At 33.7% G+C, this 22,796-nt stretch overlaps 6 protein-coding genes and 1 non-coding gene across 8 annotated transcripts in view; 2 read left to right on the top strand and 5 right to left on the bottom strand.

Moving 5' to 3' along the window:
- Positions 1–510: 510 nt before the first annotated feature.
- On the bottom strand, positions 511–1,078 carry LOC108723941 (uncharacterized). The gene has a single exon (XM_018450016.1). The coding sequence runs from the start codon at positions 994–996 to the stop codon at positions 511–513; it is 486 nt and encodes a 161-aa protein (XP_018305518.1). The 5' UTR covers positions 997–1,078.
- A 1,352-nt stretch (positions 1,079–2,430) lies between these two features.
- On the bottom strand, positions 2,431–2,502 carry TRNAD-GUC (transfer RNA aspartic acid (anticodon GUC)). Its single transcript has one exon. It is a non-coding gene; the product is annotated as a tRNA-Asp (tRNA).
- Positions 2,503–3,330: 828 nt separating this feature from the next.
- On the bottom strand, positions 3,331–4,803 carry LOC108723946 (myotubularin-related protein DDB_G0290005-like). Its single transcript, XM_018450018.1, has 2 exons — positions 4,365–4,803; positions 3,331–3,943 (listed from the first exon to the last, which is right to left on the bottom strand). Exons 1-2 carry the CDS (start codon positions 4,583–4,585, stop codon positions 3,331–3,333), a joined length of 834 nt encoding a protein of 277 aa, XP_018305520.1. The 5' UTR covers positions 4,586–4,803.
- A 98-nt stretch (positions 4,804–4,901) lies between these two features.
- ubl (Ubiquitin-like protein 5) lies at positions 4,902–5,547 on the top strand. Its single transcript, XM_018450019.1, has 3 exons — positions 4,902–5,044; positions 5,179–5,374; positions 5,464–5,547. The coding sequence occupies exons 2-3, from the start codon at positions 5,197–5,199 to the stop codon at positions 5,505–5,507; spliced, it is 222 nt and encodes a 73-aa protein (XP_018305521.1). The 5' UTR covers positions 4,902–5,044; positions 5,179–5,196; the 3' UTR covers positions 5,508–5,547.
- Positions 5,548–6,113: 566 nt separating this feature from the next.
- Positions 6,114–12,441, bottom strand: Uck (Uridine-cytidine kinase). Of its 2 annotated transcripts, none has more exons than XM_018450024.1 (5): positions 12,014–12,438; positions 11,071–11,327; positions 10,725–10,870; positions 10,503–10,649; positions 6,114–6,363 (listed from the first exon to the last, which is right to left on the bottom strand). In XM_018450024.1, exons 1-5 carry the CDS (start codon positions 12,140–12,142, stop codon positions 6,245–6,247), a joined length of 798 nt encoding a protein of 265 aa, XP_018305526.1. In that variant the 5' UTR covers positions 12,143–12,438; the 3' UTR covers positions 6,114–6,244. The 2 variants fall into 2 exon arrangements, with proteins under 2 accessions (XP_018305526.1, XP_018305525.1); XM_018450023.1 differs by lacking the exon at positions 6,114–6,363 and adding an exon at positions 8,736–9,042 and having other exon boundaries at positions 12,014–12,441.
- Positions 12,442–14,853: 2,412 nt separating this feature from the next.
- Positions 14,854–19,154, top strand: LOC108723948 (RING finger protein 10). Its single transcript, XM_018450021.1, is given in 13 exon segments — positions 14,854–15,261; positions 15,371–15,543; positions 15,623–15,831; positions 16,309–16,399; positions 16,513–16,700; positions 16,803–16,995; positions 17,075–17,203; positions 17,278–17,479; positions 17,704–17,955; positions 18,033–18,207; positions 18,324–18,694; positions 18,775–18,855; positions 18,991–19,154. Coding segments are annotated over 13 exon segments (2,154 nt in total). The 5' UTR covers positions 14,854–15,191; the 3' UTR covers positions 19,011–19,154.
- A 379-nt stretch (positions 19,155–19,533) lies between these two features.
- Hsc70-4 (heat shock protein cognate 4) overlaps positions 19,534–22,796 on the bottom strand; it is a 5,753-nt gene continuing 2,490 nt past the window's right edge. The window contains exon 3 of the mRNA XM_018450022.1: positions 19,534–21,667. Coding sequence (XP_018305524.1) covers positions 19,917–21,667 — 1,751 coding nt within the window. The 3' untranslated portion in view covers positions 19,534–19,916. The remainder of the gene's footprint in view (positions 21,668–22,796) is intronic.

Genomic DNA, 22,796 nt, shown 5'->3' with positions numbered 1-22,796 from the left:
CGCTCTGCAACCAATCAGAAAACAGGATTCCGATGAATTTTGCTTCGTATTATCGGAATCCTGTTTTCTGATTGGATGCAGAGTGTCGTACGACGAAAATCGGATGCAGTGTGAATCCAGCACTAGACGTTATTCAAGATTCGTGATGGTCTTAAGCTAGTACATGAACCAATCAGAGAGCCGTATTAGCCGTATCTTAAGGGCCATAGCACACAAAAAAACTTAAGCAATAAAACGTAAGTAGTAAGCGAATTGACCAATCACAGTAGAGTCCGTAAGGCCGTAACATAAGCAGTAGCGAATCCAACATGTTGATTTCCTTACTGCTTACGTCTTACTGCCTTAAGTTTGTTGTGTGCCAGGGCCCTAAGGGTGCCATCACATGTACACGGAATCGGAACGACGGAACGGATTTCTTACTAGAAATAAGTTCACTAGCATTTTGTTCCGTAAGAAGTTTCTCTGCTGTATCGGAACCATCGGAACTATGGCCGGAACGGTACAACGGAATCAACGGAATGTTACATCGATTATGATTTTAGAAGCTGTATTTGCTCCAATACGAAATGCATATGAAAGAGATGCCATACTATCACCAGATGCCAACCAGCGTAAAACCAGTTGCAATCTTGTACGAGATGAAATTGGAACTCGGCATAATTCTTGCTTCTCAATAAGTGGTCCAACTAATGACAGCAGTTCTTCAAATAATTCCGGAGTCATTCTAAAGTAATTGAAGAACTTCTCACGATCGGTCGTTTGCATTTCAACGACTAAATTGTCACTTGCGCCTTGAAGATGTCTCATTCTTTGTGTAAACATTGGCCGTACCCAAAATTTTCGTTTTCTTGTATATTTTTTATTTTGTAATAAAATATTATAAGCGAAATATAATTTTCGTACTCTCTTAAATATCAGAATAGCACGCCAACTTGGCATATTTCTTGCATTTCGCAATAATTTTAACATTACAGTTAACACTACTTCTTCGTCCATCGTTGTAATCTCCAAAAAAAAGGTTTCTGAATATTTGTTTTAATTTCACATTCAACCATCTGAGGTGAACATACCATTCCGTTCCGTAAGAAGTTTCTCTACCCGTCCCATGTAGCCGGAACGCAATGGAATTTTGGTAACATAATATATCTCACTCTTATAATTCAGTATTTTTAAGTATTCAAAGTAATGTTATAAATAAGATAATTGCACAAATTATGCATATTACTGCTTTAGTCGCATTAAAATAACGAAATATCGATTAAATTAGGCAAATTAACTTGCGACCGAGGCGACATTCCGTCCATTTTCATTCCGTTCCGGCTACATGGGACGGGTAGAAAAACTTCTTACGGAACGGAATTGTAGTGATCTCAAATTTTCTAGTAAGAAATCCGTTTCGTCGTTCCGATTCCGTGTACATGTGACGGCACCCTAAGACGTTGTTTGAGATTAAAGCCCATGGCACATACAAAAACGTAAGGCCGTAATACGTAAGCAGTAAAGAAATCGTAAGATTGGATTCGCTACTGGCCTTACGGTCTCTATCGTGATTGGCCAATTCGCTTACTGATTATGTCTTACGGCCTTACGTTTTTGTATGTGCCATGGGCTTAAGGCCGGAATCCATAGTCCGGTCTTAATCTCAAGCAACATCTTAAGATGCTAATACGGTTCTCTGATTGGTTCATGCGCTAGCTTAAAGCCGGCAGCATACGATGCTTGTTTTCTTGCTGGATTGCTAGCTAGAATAAATTCTTGCCACTTTATTGGCTACGATGCTAACACTGTCAGTACCGCAGCCAATACGATGGTAAGATTCTACTCTAGCTAGGTATCCAGCAGGAAAACAAGCATCGCGTGCCGCAGGCTTAAGACCATCTCAAATCTTGAGCAATGTCTATGGATTCCGCCCTAAGAGCCATTGTCACCAAACTCAGTTAATTTAACTGAACTTGGTGACAGTGGCCCTAAGACCGGACTATGGATTCCGTCCTATAAGGCTGGAATCAGACTACGCATTGAAGATTGAGATTGAAGATTGAAAAATTCAAATTTGACCAATCGAAACGAAAGGAACTAAAATTTCTTTGTCCTTATTGGTCAAATTTCAATCTTCAATCTTCAACCTCAATCTTCAATGCGTAGTCTGATTCCGGCCTAATGCCTGTGTCACACTACGCATTGGAGATTGAGGATTGCGAATTAAAGATTAGAATTTGACCAATCAGATAATTTTAATTTTAATCCATTTGATAATGTCCACGTTTTTATGGTTCTTTTCCATACTATTACATGGATTAGACAAAGACAAATAATCAATTTTTGATTGGTTTCTCTCTGTTCTAGACAACATATAAACCCTGTTGAGATATATATTATAATATATTTTTATTACTTTATTTATTAAAATTTATTTATTTATTCTTATTTCTCCCCGACGGGGAATCGAACCCCGGTCTCCCGCGTGACAGGCGGGGATACTAACCACTATACTATCGAGGACTTCTGAAGACAAGCTTGAAAAATTACAGTCTAGTTTTAATAAGTACATTTATGATAAATATAGAACATATTTATTCTAGAATTTTAAATAATACGATGGAATTTGTTATCCAAAGAAAAAATTCATATCGATATATTAATTGCGTTTTAATTAATTTCATTTTCATAACAAAAAAAGAGATTAATTATTATATAATATTATATAATATAAATTATTATATAATTAGTAATATTATATAATGTTCAGAATTGAAAAGTAATGTGTAATTTGTAACATTATTACCGTTATAGCTACATGTAATTGTTAATAAATTGGTAACGACGTTATATTGTACTTTTTATTTGTAACGATAATAATATCCAGTTAATTTTTTAAATAACGATATAATCAATATAAATATTATTATTATTTTCTACATGTATAATAAATATGTATGGAATGTGTATAAACGTTTAAAAAGAATAGAGTATTACACTTGATTGTGTTGTGTGAATTAATAATATAAATAATTGGATGTTACTCTAAAAAAAAATATCAAAATAAGTAACAGAGCAACTCATTATTTTTTTTAGCAACGTTAACAAAATTTTTTTCCCAATGGATAATGAATTACTTTTTACAATGAGTAATGGTAACGAATTATTTTTTGAAAAAATTCTTAACTCTGGTAATACTATTTGAATTAAACGTTTTGCCTAATCAATATCTCTTCATATACAATCTTTTCTTTTATGTATGTATAAATAAATAGTTTTGCAAAAATAGTTATCTTTTTAACAATAATTTTATTTATAAATCAATAAAACAAAGAAAAGCTACAAAAATAATCAAGGTTTATGTATTAATTGTAACAATATTTCGAGAATCTCTTGTTTCTGTTTGGATACAGCAATCCTTTGTCTCCTTTCTTCAATTTCCAATTCAAGTCTTGCTTCGCGTTCTTTTTTTTCCACCTTAAATTTTTCTTCTTCGAGTTGAATTCTCCTCTCCTCCAAGTGGAATTGTTTCTCTTGAAATTCTACTTCCTTTTTATGTCTTTCTTGCAAAAAATGCAACGTTGATTTCTTCAATGCGTCGTGACGTATTTTGTTTCTTATTGGGCCACCCGTTCTCGATGGTGACATGGTCGGCGACTGCAATGGGCTCCCTGAAGTTAGTGGAGTCGATGACGAAGATGAAGATGATGAAGTTGGCGATGGTAAAGCAATTGGCAAGAATGTTGAAGACGTAAATGAAGGTATAGATGTTGCTACCGTTGGTACAGTTGGTTCTTCTATTATCACTTCTAGGGTATCAGAAATGTTTTCTAAAGTCACATCCCTCTGTATTCTTGATTTCTGTGCATTAGAGCCTTTGCCAGAACGCCTGAATTCTTTTTGCAAGTCTTGTATTTGTTGTAACAGTCCTTCTTTTTCATTGTACTGTTCCTCAGTCCCTGACCTAAAGATTAGCGAAGGTACAATAAAAGCATTTAATAAATATCTGTTTACAACCATGAAGTTATGTTTATATTTCAATAAAACAGAAAACAATGAGTGTTTTCATGTGATGACACAAGTTCTATTTTTCTTACTCATGAAATATCAAAAGATAAAACATTTGTATCAACTTGTGTCACTGAATGAGAAGTCTCCGATATTATTTTAATAACGCATCAAAGGTTTCTTTCCTTTCAGAAGACATAGTCGACACAAGCATTGTTCTATCTCCCTTTATTTCACTCTATGTATTCAATAAATAACAAAGATAGAATAACATTGGTGTCTTCTGTGTTTCCTAAAAGGAAAGCAATCCAAGAGGACACGGCAATTATCAATGTCTTAGGTAATTAATTAGAATAAAGCGATATGTGCTTGCTTACTTCTTCAAATGTGCTCGGCCTTCTCTAGTCCAGATTTTCAGCAGGTGATCGACGTGCTCCTTGACGCAGCGTAAACTGAAGTTCTTCTGCGTCGCGTTCACGACTCGCTCGGCGACGGTTTTCCACCTGTCGCCCTCCTCGTACGGGTTCTGTCTCGAGACCTCTCGTAAAAGTATCAAATCATCCAGAATTGTAAAGCGAAGCCGCTCTGGTTTCGCCATCGGGCCTGATGGTGCACACTCTCATACGGATGTCTCGCCGTGTAGCAGTCTTTGTCGTAGCCTTGCCGAAAAGCGCGAACGCTCTATCTTTTCCGCAATAACATAGCAACATGTCATTGTCGAGAAGAGATGTCTCCTCGTACAGTGCACGATTTACCTAGCTTTTTTGATGAAACTCAACATGGCGGATTCGATATACTTTGCATTACAGTAAATAACTTTAAACCATCTTTACCGACCGCGGATAAAATCATCTACATTGTATATCGATCGAGCATTTTTCTTTTCAATTATTGTCCGATTTGTCAGTGTTTCCCCTAACCTCGAAAACGTAAAAAACACAAATCGTTTGCTTTGATTTTCAAGAAAAAAGATTAAGGTTACTTTAATTTTCAAGAAGAAAGGTTAAAATTGCTCTTGTCACTTACTTTTTCGTGAAAGATCGTCAAAACTTTATCAGTAAGTGTGCTTTTTATCTTACATTAAAAAAATTTTAAATAAATGTATCCACCTCCTGGATATTCAGAAATTAACCGATTAAAAAGATGAATAAGTGTTAATTATACGATGAAATTATATTGTAATATTATTAGGAAAATTATCTTCAAAGAATGTTAGAGATAACGTGCAACGATCGTCTCGGTAAAAAGGTTAGAGTGAAATGCAACCCAGACGACACCATAGGAGACCTGAAAAAATTGATAGCTGCCCAAACTGGAACACACTGGGAGAAGATCGTATTAAAGAAGTGGTACACCATTTTCAAGGACCATATAAAGTTGCAGGACTGTATCCTTTACTGTGAAAAACCGAGTCAAAATATTTTGTCAAATATCTTGTATTTCTTAAGAAATCTTTTCCTTAATACACTGCCTCAGATGAGATACATGACGGCATGAACTTAGAACTCTATTATCAATAATTCTATATAAAATAACGTTACATGTAAGCATTTTTAATATAACGTCATAATTATTAAAATTTTTATTTTCTTTTCTATGTCTAAATATGTAATGTTTATTAAACTTTATTTTCTTTCCTATGTCTAAATATATAGTATATATGTATATGTATAGAAGAATAAATGGTTAAATATAAAATATTAAATGGTCACAAAAATGTCAACAAGGAAAATTTCTATTTTTGCATTATACAAGCCTCATAAATATCGCTATATTTTAACAATGTCTAATTTATTCTACAAATTAATAGTTTCAATTGTGCCATACGTAATATAATGTATGCCATTTGATATTAGTGCCTTTTATGACTTGCATATGCAGGATGTAACTTGAAAGTATAACAAAGTGATAATGCTAAAAGAAAGATGATCTTGTTAGGCATATGAACATCTTTATCCTACAGCAAGTACTTTGCTTTTGTAGTTCTGCTACATATTTTGATCACATCCTGTATATTCTATATAAATATCTAAGTATAAGAATTTTTAGTTTTATAATATTCAATAATTTCCACTCAAATATTACTGAAAAATGCAAACGCTAAAAATATCATTAATGATGCCTTCTAAAAATTGATCTAAAAAGATTTTCCTTTCTGCTTTATAGAATTAAGATTATATAAAACCTATATCTGAGTATTGAAATAAAACGTGACTTCGCGGTTCATTCTAACTAAAACATGTTAAAATCTCAAAAATTAATGCGGCCTCTTGAATAATCCTTCTACCCTGCTTATTGGACTTTCAGGTCCCACCATTTGTCTACCTCGGTTGCTTAAGAAGTCTCTTATGTGCTGCACTATCAGATCTATCGCCACTGCAACAGATCACGAAACATCAGTACATAATCGCGAATATATACGCAATTACGTTAGGGATAAGATGAATTGCTTTATTTGCAATATACCATTATACATTTTGGAACAATATCAAATTGTGGATATTTGGAGAATTAATTGTTACTATTTCAAATAATAACTGATCGCATTAGGATTACGTATGGTTTTATTATGTATAACACACATGTGTTTATACTGTTTTGTAAATACAAGAAATCTTTTTGTTATTTTATTAACAATATGCAATAGTGTCCCAGAACTGGTACTCTCTTTCTCTCTTTCGCACTCTTTCTCAATTACAGGTATTCATTGATTCAGATTAGTAATCTCAAAATCGAAACTTCAATAAAACTTACTAAAATTTAAGCTATATATAGTAACAAATTAAAAAACTTTAATAAATTAAGAAGTTAACGAACCAAAAGATTTTAACAAATTTAATTCAAATTTAATTATTATTTATATATTGAAAATAAGAAAGAGGTGCAATGTTGTATGTATGATCTTATAGAATCATGATCCTATTGAGAATTACATTATATTAAACAAAATTTTGAGATTTTTACTATACAGAAAGGAACTAATTATTTGGACATATCTTGTATGCCTGTACGTAACGATATACAAGAATTAATATGATAGAATGCAATAGAGATAAATATTTCGAGATAAGTCTATAAACTAGATAAATTGCATTTTGGCTAATTATGCTAGGAAATACTTGCATGTGATTACATTTCTAAAGTATTATGCAAAATGCAAATGCAAAATATATGAAGTTATTAAAAATTGAATGGTCTTATAGAGATGTCTAAAATGCAGGAAATAGAAGTAACTAGTTATTGTAACTGCCATTACTTAGTTACTGTGTTGTAATAACGATTTGGTGATGTATTGCGAATTTTTTATGATGATAATGTAACACCAGAGTTGAAATAGTCATAATTACTTAACGGAAAAGTCATTCGTTATTGAAAGAATTAATAACTTACAATTTGTAACTAGTTACTTTTTAATGTAAGTTGTAACGGAATAACTTTATACTTATTACTTTTTTTAATAAGTAACACGTAATGGTGACAATTTACTTTTTAAAGTGACTTTCCTAACCTTAGCGTAATCTCAGCGTTCAGTTAGTCATTATTATAGTCATAAAAAATTTCAACATCATTATCAAATTATTATTATAAAAAGTAACTAAAAATAACCGCAAAGTAACTCTTCCATTCCCTGTTAAAATGTATACGGTATTTAAAATACATTTGTACACAACATACAAGTTTACACACATATCACAGATACAATATCGCACAGACTCATACATATTCTTAAGTTTCTTTTATCATTTATATAATACTTGAGACATTGTCCAGAAAATTAAGTCATCTAGATAGTTATGTGATATGATATTAAATTATAAATGGTAAAGGATAACCGAATAAAAACATTTCATAGAAATTCATTTAATGCAACTGAATTCCTAACGTTTCGAAATCACGAAAAATTACTAAAATTTTTTAATTTTTATTTAATTTCTTATTATAAAATTGAGAAATAAATAATGTTAAATGATGAAAACAATATAAATTAAAACAGTCGTTCCTATCCTCTCAGTTTAAATGGTTCGACATAGTACATAGTTTAAGTACATTATTACTTATTACTACAGTTTTCATATAAAAAAATGTAGAAACATTATATACTTCTTTAGTAAGTAGACGTAAGAAATATAAAAAGGCGATGTTAGTTATATTGATAATATAGAAATTTAAAAAAAGATGTTAAAAAATATTAAAATAAAATCCAGAGAAAAATTAAAAATTCAATTGTGTTGACTGTATTGTTGTCAACCCCTTTTAATTCACCTATTTTTTTAGTGGATTTACACAATTTCATGCATTTTTCAATGATTTAGAATCGTTATTCTTACACTTAATGTATTTAGTCAGAATAAAATGTACATAAAAAACACCATTTTCTTCGCCATGTAAGTGTAAGGTATAATCCGTCAAAGAAACATAATACATAGTTGGCGAATAAACAATGTCCGTTTTCATCACATAAAATTGAAATTGTTAAAGACATGTATTTAATTGATCACAATCTAACATTTTTGTATCACAGTAAAAATAAAAATTCTAGACATTAGTAAATATCAATTCTCATATAAAAATTTAATATTTTACACGGTTATTGATAGATCTCGACAGAAGTTATTCTAATCTAATCAGACAAATATCATAGCAAAAGTATTTATCGCATCTATTTGTTTTTTTTTCTTTTATTTAATCAACATACTATTTATGTTATATGTCTTTATGTTATATGATCTCTTTTAAGTTACTGCCAATTGATATATTAATGATATAAAAGTGAGTAATCTTGCATTCAAAAACGGACATTACTTTTCCGTTTATTATTAGAAAAAGGGATTGGAAAATGTCTCATAGAATTCAGTCATACATAAGAGCGTGATTTAGAAAAAAATGCAGTGCTTGACAGAGTGAGCTTATCATGCTTAAGTCATCTGCTGAGCGTGTCGGATGAGGCCGAAGTACGCCTACGCTGGTGGAAGAATGGATGCTGCCCGGCTGAGTTTTCGGCGTTTTTCAAACGCATAATATCCCAGATGTGGTGCACTATTAGATCTATTGCCACTGCAAACATACAACAACCAGACCATATAGGTTTCCCGTGAGATATTCTCTGTCTCTTTTAAACTTTCGCTTAGTTTAAGTAGGTGTAGCTCTGACATCCACAACCACAGCATACCAGGCAGCACCCATGAGATATATAACAAGTTGAAAATGGATGCAATTTAAATATACAAATAAAAAGAAAATAAAAATTTACTGTGTAAATAATCCCATATTATTAAAACATATATATATATATATACACAAAATTTGGATGTATACAATTAATTATTATTAAATGTATAAATAATTAATTGATATGTGTATCCAAGTTTCATATAATGATTGGATATTTTAGGGATTATATCAAACTGTACAATTAATATATAAGTCTCCCATATGTATAGATAAGTGTGATATCAAATAAAAGTGTGATATCTCCATATTAGATGATCATGTATCTTGACTTGTTAATCTGATTAAACCATATCTAATTTAAAATTTCAAGTTTTCTTTAATTAAAATATGATAAACATTATTATTATTACTGAATACATGTTTAATTACTGTTCGCTATAATTCTTGGATGTTTTCTAATTGCTTAACACATCTTGACACAAATGTAGGAAATCAATTCATATATTTTTTGTGTTACTAAATAATTCAATTTTTTTAAGGTTTTAAAGTTATCATGACAAAATTTATATATTATTATATTTTAATAATTTTAATTGATAATTCAAATATTTACGGGAATGTTCATTATAATTTATCTTAATTCTAAAAATTAGAGTATATATTTATATATTTAAAATATATATTTCACTTTGCAATATTAAATATTTTTATAAAATTTCAAATTATAAAATCAGAGTCAATAATCATAATTCATAGAGGAATGTGTGTGAATCTTTATCTATTAGATTTTGACTATTGAAGTTTTAATAATAAAATCTTTCTTTTTCAATTATTTTTAACTCACAATCAAACTATTAATTACTTTATTAATAGTTATTATTAGTTAATAAATTTTTTAATAACTCTTGTAAAATAATCATAATTTCTTTTCATTTTTACTACATATTTCATTCTCTGGCATTTACATTTAAGAAGAAAAAGAACAGCTCTAGAATGCTTTACATATGTCCTTATTGTAATCTTCCTGTAACCAGTAATAACAATAATTATAGTTAAAATAACTAAAGCATATTTTACTTATTTGTATCATTTTGAATTAATTTATCAGAAAAAAACTTGAAAAATTAAATTTTGATTAATATCACAATTAAACATGAGATCTTTTTGAATGAAATATTATGATAAAATGCTATAAAAACCGAGAAAAAAAGATTAAAAATGTTTATATCTGACAAACACACTAAATTCACAAACGATAAACCCACTAATGAACATTAAGCGAGAGATATCAAATAATTACAATAGCAATACAAATATTGTTATGCATATAATAATGTATTTACCTGTGTTGTCTGCTCCCCTTGGTATTATAACATCCGCAAACTTTTTTGTTGGCAAACAAAACTCCTCGAAAGCTGGTTTTACAAAGTTCATATATTGATTCAGGACATAATCCAAATCCCTTCCACGTTCTTTTATATCTCTTGGCACTGAAGAAATCAACAATGTTATAATAACATGATACGAGATACTCAAATTACTGAAATGATATGCAGAGCATTTACCTCTTCTTGCAAGTCTGGTATCAGAATCAGTATCCACAAACAATTTCATGTGAAACAAATCCCGAATTTTGGGAAAATAAAATACCAGTATTCCTTCAAACAGTACCACATCTGCGGGATATATTGTGGTAACTTGATCTTTCATTCTGAAAATTTGTAAATTTTTTTTATAATTTTGTAATTCGCCTAAGATTTTCATATGTAAACATCTTTTAATTCACCAGATCTTATTTAGTTATTTTACATTATAGTTTATTCCTATTAATTGTGTATATGTATATATATGTACACTGCATTATCAACAATCATAAAGATAATTTTTAACTTTAATTAAAGTAATACATACAAACTGTTTGTCCTGTAATCATAAGCAGGTATCTCACACTTGACACCAGCAAGTATATCCTGCAGCGTTTGCAAGATTAGATCATCGTCAAAGGCATCAGGATGATCAAAATTATACTGCCCCTTCTCAGCTTTCACTTTCTCAGCAGGTGTTAAGTCACGATAGAAGCTGTCTTGTGATATACAGACTACCCGACGCTGTTGATGATCCATGTCGACTTGCCCTAGTTTTTCCATAATACGCTTGCACACTGTAGACTAAAAAAATATAATTTGTCAATATATATGATCATCTCATTGATTTCACCATTCTTATTAATCTTTATATTAAATAAATGAAGTAAAAATTATGACTAATTCATATATTACATAAAGAAAATCTACTGCAGATTATAGAAGTATTTTCTTTTACAAACAGTTGCTATAAAAAAATATGAGTTTATGGAAGTTAAAAATAGTAATTGAAACATATCTCTTCATATTATGGAATGCCAATGACATAAAATTATATGGAATAAAAAAAATAACGAAGAAGTTGTGAATTTCTGAAAAGTAACTTGTGTAATTCATGCTTCTCTCTCAACCCTAAGATTAGCCGTTCGAATGTATATTGTAAATTAATTCCATAGAATTAGAATTACCAGTTAAGAGTACATACTCTTTTTGGTCATAAAACTTCTGGTCATATCTATTATATAAAATTAATTAAAATCTTATATAGAAAATGTTAATAGGAATTGTAAATAAGAGTTATGTTCTAGAAATCTTCGTTCTAGAAATCTTCGTTCTAGAAAATTTCATTAAATACCTACAATATCTTTTAACACATAAAAAATTTTACTCCTTTTCACTCCCGAACAATTTTTTTTAAGTATATGTACATATGTATTCTTTTCTTGTGATTCAAATGTAATAATTCTACGCAGATATAGACACAGATATACCTTTCCGCTTGCAGTACCGCCGGAGACACCTATTAGGAAGGGTGTTTTGCTCTCGACGCCGTTGAGTTTGCCGTTGATGCCGAAAGACATTTTCCGCGTGATACCCACGTTCGCTGGCATATCTGCCATGTCGAGCACACGAGGTAATGTCGACCTGATGTCGCTGAAAATGGATTTTCACCGGCGCGTAGTCGAGCACGATTGCCAGGAGCAGCTGGACGTCGTCGGCCTGCGACGTGTTCCTGGATGCTGACGTGGAGCTCGATGATCACCGTCCTCCACTGAGATTGACTGTGATCGCTCGTAGAGGAGCAATAAAAAGGAGCAGTAAAACGGCGCACGTCAGAGCGGATCAGCCGACCACGTGTGTGTATACCGGGAGCGTTCTGTTCAACTACGTTGTGATTGGCCGCAGCGAGCGCGGCTACTCATAGCGATTTCACTGGACGGTCAATTGGAATGTTCTAGTTGAATTGGGACGATTTTTTTTTAGGTCTATTCGTACTGCATTTTTTGCATTCGGAATCTTCGCTTTCTCTTACTTCAACACTTGAATATGTATTTGTCTCGTTTAATTTTAGGTGCAACAACGTATTATAAGGTCTGTTCGCGTTGCTTGCACTTTTGGCACTCGGCATCTTCGCTTTCTGTCTTTTCAAGGCCAAATATATATCTATCTCATTTTAAGTGCAAAAATATTTGGGGATTTCATGCAACGCGAACAGACCTATAATTTTGGGAATTTTAAGTAATAAATTAAGCCTGTTCTTTTTGGCTGAACTTTTGCATCAGTTCATCTTTTTTCCTTTTCTCTTCAGGGAGAAAGAAGAGGAAGAAAGATGAACTGGAGCAAAAGTTCAGCCAAAAAGAACAGGGGCCTATTATTTATAAACTTCAGTTGCCAGCGTCTTCTACTAGAAAAACTAGTGCAACATTAGGTCTGTTCGCGTTGCATGAAATCCCCAAATATTTTTGCACTTAAAATGAGATAGATATATATTTGGCCTTGAAAAGAGAGAAAGCGAAGATGCCGAGTGCCAAAAGTGCAAGCAACGCGAACAGACCTATTGACGCACACTGAGTGCAATTGAATGCAAATCAACTCACGTGTTTTCAGTGTTAATAAATAATTTAACTTTTCTAATTACAAGTTCTTTGTTGTTACGATAACCTCATAATCTTGAAAGGATTAAATTATTTATTTACACTGAAAATATGTAAACCAATTTGCACTTAATTGCATCAGTGTTGCACTAGTTTTCCCAGTGGAAAACTATGGGTGCGTTCAGCAGAACGTTTGTTTTGCAACTGTTGGAAGTTTCCTTCGCGCTGATTGGATCATACTTTTAGATCTAGAAGAATGGTCCTATCTCAGCAGACAATCATAAAACGGTTGCAAAACTGTTGAGTCTGCTGAACGCAGCCATTATTAGGTTTGTTTTTTTATTGCTGTACTAGAACTTAATTCTTTTTCGCTTTCGCCAAATGTCAAACATATATTCATTTCACTTTAAATGCAAACGAGTGCACATAAAGACTCTATGGGTGCGTTCCATTTGACACTCATAATGCTTGCGAGTATTATTTGTCCTTGTTTAACATTTGATAAGTAACAGAGATAAAATGATTTCATGGGTATTGCGAGTATCAAGTGGAACGCACCTTATGTCCGTGTCACACTACGCATTGGAGACTGAGGATTGCGAATTGAGGATTAGAATTCAGCCAATTAGAACGAAACGGATTAAACTTAAAATTACCTGATTGGTCGAATTCTAATCCTTAATTCGCAATCCTCAATCTCCAATGCGTAGTGTGACACGGGCATTAGGCTGGAATCAGACTACGCATTGAAGATTGAGGTTGAAGATTGGAGATTGAAATTTGACCAATAAGGACAAAGAAATTTTAATTCCTTTCGTTTCGATTGGTCAAATTTGAATTTTTCAATCTTCAACCTCAATCTTCAATGCGTAGTCTGATTCCGGCCTTAAAGCCTTGTGTCCACGATGCTAGAAATTGGTCCGAGATCTCGGAAAGAGAAAGAATTAGTCAATCACATTTAAACAATTTAGTCACATGATCAATGCGATTGATCAATTCTTTCTTCATCCGAGATCTCGGACGGATTTCTAGCATCGTGGACACTGGGCTTTAGGCTGGAATCAGACTACGCATTGAAGATTGAGATTGAAGAGCGAAGATTGAAATTTGACCAATGAGAACAAAGGGAGTTTTAGCTTCTATTGTTTTGATTGGTGAAATTTCAATCTTTCATCTTCAATGCATAGTCTGATTCCGGTTTTAGGATGCTTTTTATTCGATGATTGCGGAAACAATCGATGATTCTGAACATTGATGATTCATTTCGATGATTCTGAACATTACGGAACGTATGTAGTACACGAGTCGAAAGTATTAGTATTAATTAATATTAATTCATATTTTACGATTTAATAATACTCATTAAAATAAAATATTACTTCATACAGAAGCGATACATATTTCAAGATTGCTTGACACTCGACAAGAAAATAAACGCATTTGACTCTTTTTGTTATCGTTCGCTCGATAGTTTTTTTCAGCAACGTAATCTCTCTACCTTGAACGCGTTCGACTGAAGTCAAACCAGCTTCAAAAATCAAGATTATTATTACATCCCGACAGATACAACCGATCGAACCGTTTACGATCGAAGAGGGCAAGATAACTTATAAAATCGAAAATCTCGAATTTTCGACGGATTTAAACGACGTTAGCGAAAATACGATGGTCGAATCACGTGAGTTATCGAGCGGTCGTGGCACCGTACGCAACACCAGCACTTCCGTTTCCGCGAACGGTTACGTTCGCCATTTGGGTCGTGACCACGGAGTCGTGACCGTCATTAAAGGTTAAGGGCCTGAGATCGTCGCCCGCGACGAAAGGGGAGGCCGACTGCTCCCTGGAGAACGAGCGTTTCGCTCATCGCTGTTCGCGTCATCCCTGTGCAGCACCGCATCAACTGCCGGCCGTCGTCACATCGAGACACATTTTACTACTTTGGCACTGACGAAACATGGCTTATTGAAGAAGATGAAGGGTGCGCGCAAATATATCGTTTCTCCGAGGAGAGGAGACGGAGGAGACTGCAGCTGCGACGAGGCGAGTTACCAGACTGACTACAGTCGATTCGCAAATGGATATAAAGTCAAAATTCACGCTGTCCCCTGCGAGGGGGACTGCTGCTGATGCAAGAAAGAACAAAGGTACGTCCTCAAGGTCACTTGCTCAGAGAGTCTTAGTTCAAATAAACAAGTTGTTGTTAGTGCCTCTTGACATCTTATGTATATTTCACTGTGATGTGTATCCTTTCAGATGTCAATAACGAGCTCCATCTGGGAACTTTGCGCAGAAGAGAACTTACTGGCGCCAATAACGTCCCTGATAATGTACAGCCGACAAAGTACAATGTACAGAAAACAAAAGATCTTGTTAAGAGACAGAGACCTAAAGGACAATATCATGGCGGTGCAGAGGAGAATTCCAAGGTCGAGTCTACATTTGAATTATGCTCCTTTTTTAATTTATTACCATATTTTATATATCATGTAATTTTCATATCTATAGGTAGTGGAGGAGAAGTTGCCTGAGTATGGCTCAGTATTGGTTCAAAGAAGCAAAAAGAACGGCAATCACTTGCTGAATTTTCATTACGAGCGATACGTGATGCGAGATGCACAAAACAGGGATGTAGGGAGACATAATTCCAACAGTAATAGATTGCTGCCACCAGTGCAGCGGCATAAATACAACAAGGAACAATTTGTACAAGCTAGGTAGTAATTATACAATATAAATGGATACTTTCTATTTCTCCTGATACTCTATTATTCATATAAATTCACAGATATTATCTGGATTAAAATCATACATTTTCTTATCTATTACTTAAAGTCAGAGTAGCTAGTTAATTTAATGTATAAACTATGCATACGCGAGATATTTTATAAATTTATTGTAGCTTATTTATGTGGAAATGTTTCTTGGACAAGTTTCTTGAGTGTGCTCAGTAGGATTATTTTATGTAGAACTCACACATACACACAATTATGTTACATTTCATTTAACATTTTTTGGATAGAATCTCGAAATCTGGTTACTTGATTTCTTAGTCATGCAAATTGAGTGTTGAGATATTCGCGTAATATTCAAAATTATATATTTGGTATTAACAATAAGTATATAAAAATAATTTTTATAAAACTATGTTAAAAATATGATATACTCTTATATATTTTTATGTATATTTCTAGTTGCCAATTTGTTGTGACTGCAAGTAGAGATTACTCCTTGCATTTGACTAACCCAGATATTCTCGTGGATTGGAAATCGATTGAACAAATTGTAAGTTTTTTCATTACAAATCAGCAATTTTATTGTCGCATAAAGTTTCTTGCAAGAGACTCGTACATATTGATATACGCGAGTAAATTAAATCTGATTTAATTTATTTACAGATATTACACAATTCAGAAAATCTCTCTTGTCCTATTTGTTTACATCCACCAATCGCAGGCAAAATGACACGCTGTGGTCATGTTTATTGCTGGCCTTGTATTCTCCGTTATTTACGTTATTGTCAAGAAACAGGCAATTATAAATGTCCGATTTGTGATGAATATCTTCACAAAAATGATTTGAAGAGGTAATTTTGCATAAAATTATAATAAATACATATATTACATGAAGAAATATTTATGAATATATTTTAACTGTTTTTATATATATATATATATATATCTTTTAGCGTGGATTAGATTACGCGCAGGTTATTTAATTTGGGCGAAACAGTCAATCTATGTTTGATGCGTCGTGAAAAGAATTCTTTGTTTGCAACGCCTGTGAAATCTGCTGTTCAATCCCCGACAACGTTTTTGTCTGTTTCGGAGAATGCTGATAATCAAATATATTCGAAACTTCTTATCGCAAATGTGAATGATGTAAGTTAAAAAAAAATATATTAAAAACTATTTATTATATATGTACAAGAGTAATAGCGTGGATGAAAATTGTCTTCAGATTGTAAACATCTTAGAGTGTGAGAATTCAGAATTAGAACTTGAGTTGAAGATTAATCCAGCCATGGCTCTTGATATCAAGCAAGCGCTCAGTGAATTATCAAAGAGGAAAGAAAAACTATTGTGGCAGGTAATATTAACTGTATAATTGTATATGCATTATTCCACATAACAGAATACTAAAAACTATAAAATGTATATCAGATTGCAGAATCTAAAGATGCTCCATTGACTGAAAATATAACGGAAAAAGAAACTGCTGAAGAAACATCGCAAAAATATGAAGTAGATGTTGATACATGCAAAGATGATGACAAGTTTTTAGCAAAACAGTCTTCGACAGACAGTGTTTCCAGTGATAGCCAGACTGCTTCAAGTCCTAGCAAATTTTCTTACTTTTATCAAGGTAAGTAATTTTGCAAACTATCAAAAATTTAATTTTAAATCTTTTATGCTACATGATACTAAGCATTTTCGAATCAGAAATACAACTGATACAGTAAATCATCTCATTTTTGTTGTTTGTCAATGTTGTTAGGATGATTCACTATGTAATACTGCATCATTTGTCTTGCTGGAAAGCTCCATGATTTCAGTGATTATAATGTTATATTAATAAACTTTTTTTAGCGGAGGATGGACAGCATATGTATCTACACGCGGCGAATGTGAAAATGCTGGAAATGCAGTATGGCAGTTTGGAATACTGTCCTCCTGTAATTACGGGTAAGCTTCTCGAAAAGGAAGCAAGCATCTGCACGGAAGAGTTAAGACGAAGATTACGGTATCTTTACCACTTACCACTTACTTGTCCATTTGAATTGGCTGAAATCGAGTTAAAACCACCATTAGTATCAGGGGAAGTCCTTCGTGCTTTTCATGGTGATTATCTCTTATAATATTTTATAATTTATATTACTGACATACAACACTATTCAGTTATTGATTTTTTTTATTAGAGCAACTAAATTCGAGACAGAAGTACAGAGAACAAAGAGAACGCGAAGAAAGAAAAAGAGAGAAAAAGATAATCGAAGAAGAAAATAGACAAATTGGCATATATCCAACGCCCGACATAGATATTGAATCCTATCAACATTTTCCTCAATTGCAATCAGAATTACAATTGTCCAAGTAAGAGCACACAAATAATCATTATCTTTATTTTATTGCTATTTTATTTAAGTTTATAGATGTTGCATTCTGTCGTATACAAAAATTATAATTTTATTCATCATATTCTGATGTAGCGAGAACGTTCTGTCACCTTCTGAATCAGTTATGTCAAGTATTGCTAGTAGTCCAGTTTTGAGTGCGTTTGAAGAAATTGCTCCAAAACAAGAAACGGATCATTCGCGCGAACAAACTCGAACATTCGCGGACATAACAAAGATATCAACAATACCAACAAAGATGTCTAATAAATCCGCCAATGTATGGCCAGTCGTAAGATCAAAGACGCACTCTAGTACGACAAATGCATGCTTCAACAAAGACGAAGAAGTATTGTCAAAAACGCATAAGTCGACTAATGCTTGGCCGCCTGTTAAATCAGGAATGTTCGCTGGTACACCAGGTACCTCGATTAATGAAGATGGGAAGAAAACGTACGTTTCTGAAGGTAAGTCGCATATTTGAACCAAATAAATTAGCATTATACGAATACAAATTTTTTGATCACTTATCCAAACTTATTTTCAGAAGCAAAAGACGAAAGTAATGCGTTTGGCAAAAAGAAGAAGGCTAAAAAGAAAGGAAAAGGAACCGTACTATTCACAACTGGTATGACATCTGGTTATTCTTTATAATTACCATATATTATCATGGTTTTATTGCTATTCACGCGCTGTGCGTAATGATAATTTGAAATGTAGAATTTTATTGGATCGATAGTAGAAAATTTGATTTCATTTACAGCTCTTGCCACCATTGTTTGATGTACTAAAAATACGTACGGCATACGTATTAAATATCCTTATTTGTCTATACTGAAATTGTAATTATTTGCTATAGAAAAAGAAAAGATTGTTTGCCAAAGTTCTCGATATTGCGCTCACAAATAAAATTTTACTTCATTTAAATATTTGTTTATTCATTAGAAATACCTTTCTCTTCCTCTAACCTCATACCTCTAAATAAAAAGAATCTGCGTTCGTTCTACTAGCACGAATTAAAGCGAGAAGTTGGACACAGATAAAATTACAACTTCTAATATGGTTATTAATTTATCTTCTTTTCTATCTTTTGATATTGCTACGAATGTTACACGTTGTGTTCAGATATGCACTGCCAATACTGAAAATATACACTGTACACTGTACATAACGTTAATTATAAATTTTCAGTACTAGTGCGTATCGGAACATAGTCGCAAACAAGAAAATTTTCTAATCATTGAGGTACGGTTATTATTTATAAATATATTGTAATTTAAATTATATCAAATTATCGTACCATTCTATGTATTTATTATCGGGATAAAAGAAGAATGCAATATTAAATTTTGGTAATCGCTCTATATTTACGAAGTTTGGAACATAGAAAATTAACAACAGATCGTCTCAAGAATAAACTATAAGTACAGTACGATAATAAAATAAATTATAGGATACATTTACTTCAAAGTAGAAAATGGTGAAATAGAGGAACTTGTTTAAAAGACGACGCTAAAAAAAAGTATGCAAGGAATGATTAGAGCAAAGACCGTAGCTGTATAATAGTTCTATGTTCGTTTATTCGTTTTTTTTTCTTAATCGTTTATTTTTTTTTTATCAAGGAATGCGTATTGCGCAGAGGGTGACCACGGTGATGGGCAGTGGCGAGAAAGTCAGGGACGATTTTTTTTAGTCGACCTCCTCAATGGTGGGTCCAGATGCACCGCCGCTGCTAGGTGCTCCACCGGGAGCGGCGCCGCCAGCTCCGGGGAAACCACCCGGCATGCCACCGGGCATACCACCGGGACCCTGGTACAGTTTCGTAACGATGGGGTTACAGATGGCCTCGAGCTCCTTCTGCTTGTGCTCGTATTCTTCTTTGTCGGCCAGCTGGTTCGCGTCGAGCCACTTGATGATGTCGTTGCACTTGTCCAGGATTGTTTGCTTGTCCGTCGCGCTGATCTTGTCCTTCAGCTTCTCATCCTCGACTGTGCTCTTCATGTTGAAGCAGTAAGACTCGAGACCGTTCTTGGCAGAGATCGTTTCCTTCTGCTTCTCGTCCTCACTGCGGTATTTCTCTGCCTCGTTCACCATTCTTTCAATATCCTCCTTGCTAAGTCGACCCTTGTCGTTAGTGATAGTGATCTTGTTCTCTTTGCCAGTAGACTTGTCCACGGCGGAGACATTGAGGATACCGTTCGCATCGATGTCGAACGTCACCTCAATCTGAGGAACTCCACGAGGTGCTGGTGGGATACCACTAAGCTCGAATTTGCCCAGTAGATTGTTATCTTTGGTCATGGCGCGCTCACCCTCGTAGACCTGAATCAACACACCAGGTTGATTGTCGGCATAAGTTGTAAAGGTCTGAGTCTGCTTTGTCGGGATGGTTGTATTCCTCTTAATGAGCGCGGTCATGACACCGCCGGCAGTCTCAATACCCAGAGAGAGCGGAGTGACGTCAAGTAGAAGCAAGTCTTGCACCTCCTCGGATTTATCACCGTGCAAGATAGCCGCCTGTACTGCTGCGCCATATGCCACAGCTTCATCAGGATTGATAGATTTGTTGAGCTCTTTGCCATTGAAAAAGTCCTGTAGGAGCTTCTGAATCTTGGGGATTCGTGTAGAGCCTCCGACTAAGACGATATCGTGGATTTGAGCTTTGTCCATCTTGGCGTCGCGCAGCGACTTCTCGACGGGTTCAAGAGTACCGCGGAAGAGATCCGCGCAGAGTTCCTCGAAACGAGCTCGGGTGATAGAGGTGTAGAAATCGATTCCCTCGTACAACGAATCGATCTCGATGCTGGCCTGAGTGGAGGATGACAGGGTGCGCTTTGCACGTTCGCAGGCCGTGCGTAGACGACGAAGAGCGCGTTTATTCGAAGTCAAATCCTTCTTGTATTTGCGCTTGAATTCTTGCACAAAGTGATTGACCATGCGGTTATCGAAGTCCTCACCACCCAGATGAGTATCTCCAGCCGTGGACTTGACCTCGAAGATACCATCTTCTATAGTTAGGATGGACACGTCGAAAGTGCCACCACCGAGATCAAAGATAAGGACGTTTCGCTCGCCGGTGGCCTTCTTGTCGAGACCGTATGCAATCGCGGCGGCGGTGGGCTCGTTGATAATACGCAATACGTTCAAACCCGAGATGGTACCAGCGTCCTTGGTTGCCTGACGCTGCGAGTCGTTGAAGTAAGCGGGGACGGTGATCACAGCGTTGGTGACAGTCTTGCCTAAGTATGCCTCTGCAGTCTCCTTCATTTTTACTAAGACCATCGAACTCACTTCTTCGGGGAAGAAAGTCTTCGTCTCTCCTTTGTACTGTACTTGGATCTTTGGCTTGCCACTATCGTTTATCACATTGAAAGGCCAATGTTTCATGTCAGCGAGGATGGTCGGATCCTCGAACCGACGTCCGATCAACCTTTTGGCATCTAATTAATCAAAAAGAAAAAATAGAGTTAGTTACACTGATCACTTCCAGATAGATATTTAAGACAACAGACAAAAAATATAATATTGTTACATTATAGCACTTTTATATATATATTTAAGAAGTATATTTAAATTATTTACGTTTTGTTTATTTTGATTAATAACGAATTTACTAATTAATCAAATGTTCAAGTTAATACTCTGAGACCAATTACGATATTTTTACATTTATTTAAGAATTATATATTGGGTGAGTGCAAAAATTCGTGCCCAATTTATTATTCAAAATTCAAACAGCTGCTATTTTTGTTAAAAATAAAATAAAATCTAAATTTTACTCTATCTGATGAGAGAATTTAAGACTGTTTTTTTAAATTGTGATGACATAGTTATGAGCAATCAAAGTAAAAATATTCTTTTTATTTAATTCACAACAACTCAGTAACAAAAAATCGTAGGGACATTTTTTAAAAACGATTTTATAGGAAAAACTTTAAGGTTTCACATTAGAAATTAAAGAATTTTTGCAAATTTTTTTGGACATGACAAGCCCATAAAATGAAGAAAAAATTTCCCGTTTTTTTTAACTCGTAGTTTTCTATATGTAAAAATTATATTTCACATAAATTCAAAAAATATAGTAATCATTCGAAAATAGAGATTTTATATATATAAGTTTTAAAACCCTCTTTTAATTTAAATTTCGTCCATTTTTAACAAAATTGCAGCTGTTTGAACTTTGAATAATAAATCGCGCAAGAATTTTTGCACTCATCTTATATTTATTTGTTTCTTACTTATTTCAATTAATGATTCAACTAGTTTATCAAATGTGCATATACAGGGTGTTTCCAAATTAAATGGCAAAACTTCGGGAGCGTGTAGAGGAGTAAAAAACTAAGAAAAAAAGTCCTATAGACATATGCTCGTTTTTGCTCCGTTTCAGAGAAATCGAAAAAAAATGTTTACATTTCTTGCCATATCTAGCACCGACATATTTGATTACATTTTCCACTTTCTGTTATGAATTTGTCAGTCGCTCTTTGAAAGCCTTTAACAGTAGATGAATTTTGTCTTTTGCAATATGCCGCGTACGTATTCTAATAGTGAATATGCTGATATGGTTTT

Source organism: Mycetomoellerius zeteki, unplaced genomic scaffold, assembly GCF_001594055.1.
Source record: "Mycetomoellerius zeteki isolate Tzet28-1 unplaced genomic scaffold, Tzet1.0 scaffold254, whole genome shotgun sequence".
Lineage (NCBI taxonomy): Eukaryota > Metazoa > Arthropoda > Insecta > Hymenoptera > Formicidae > Mycetomoellerius > Mycetomoellerius zeteki.
Note: the sequence above shows the minus strand (reverse complement) of the source record. Positions and strands in the feature narration are given on the sequence as shown.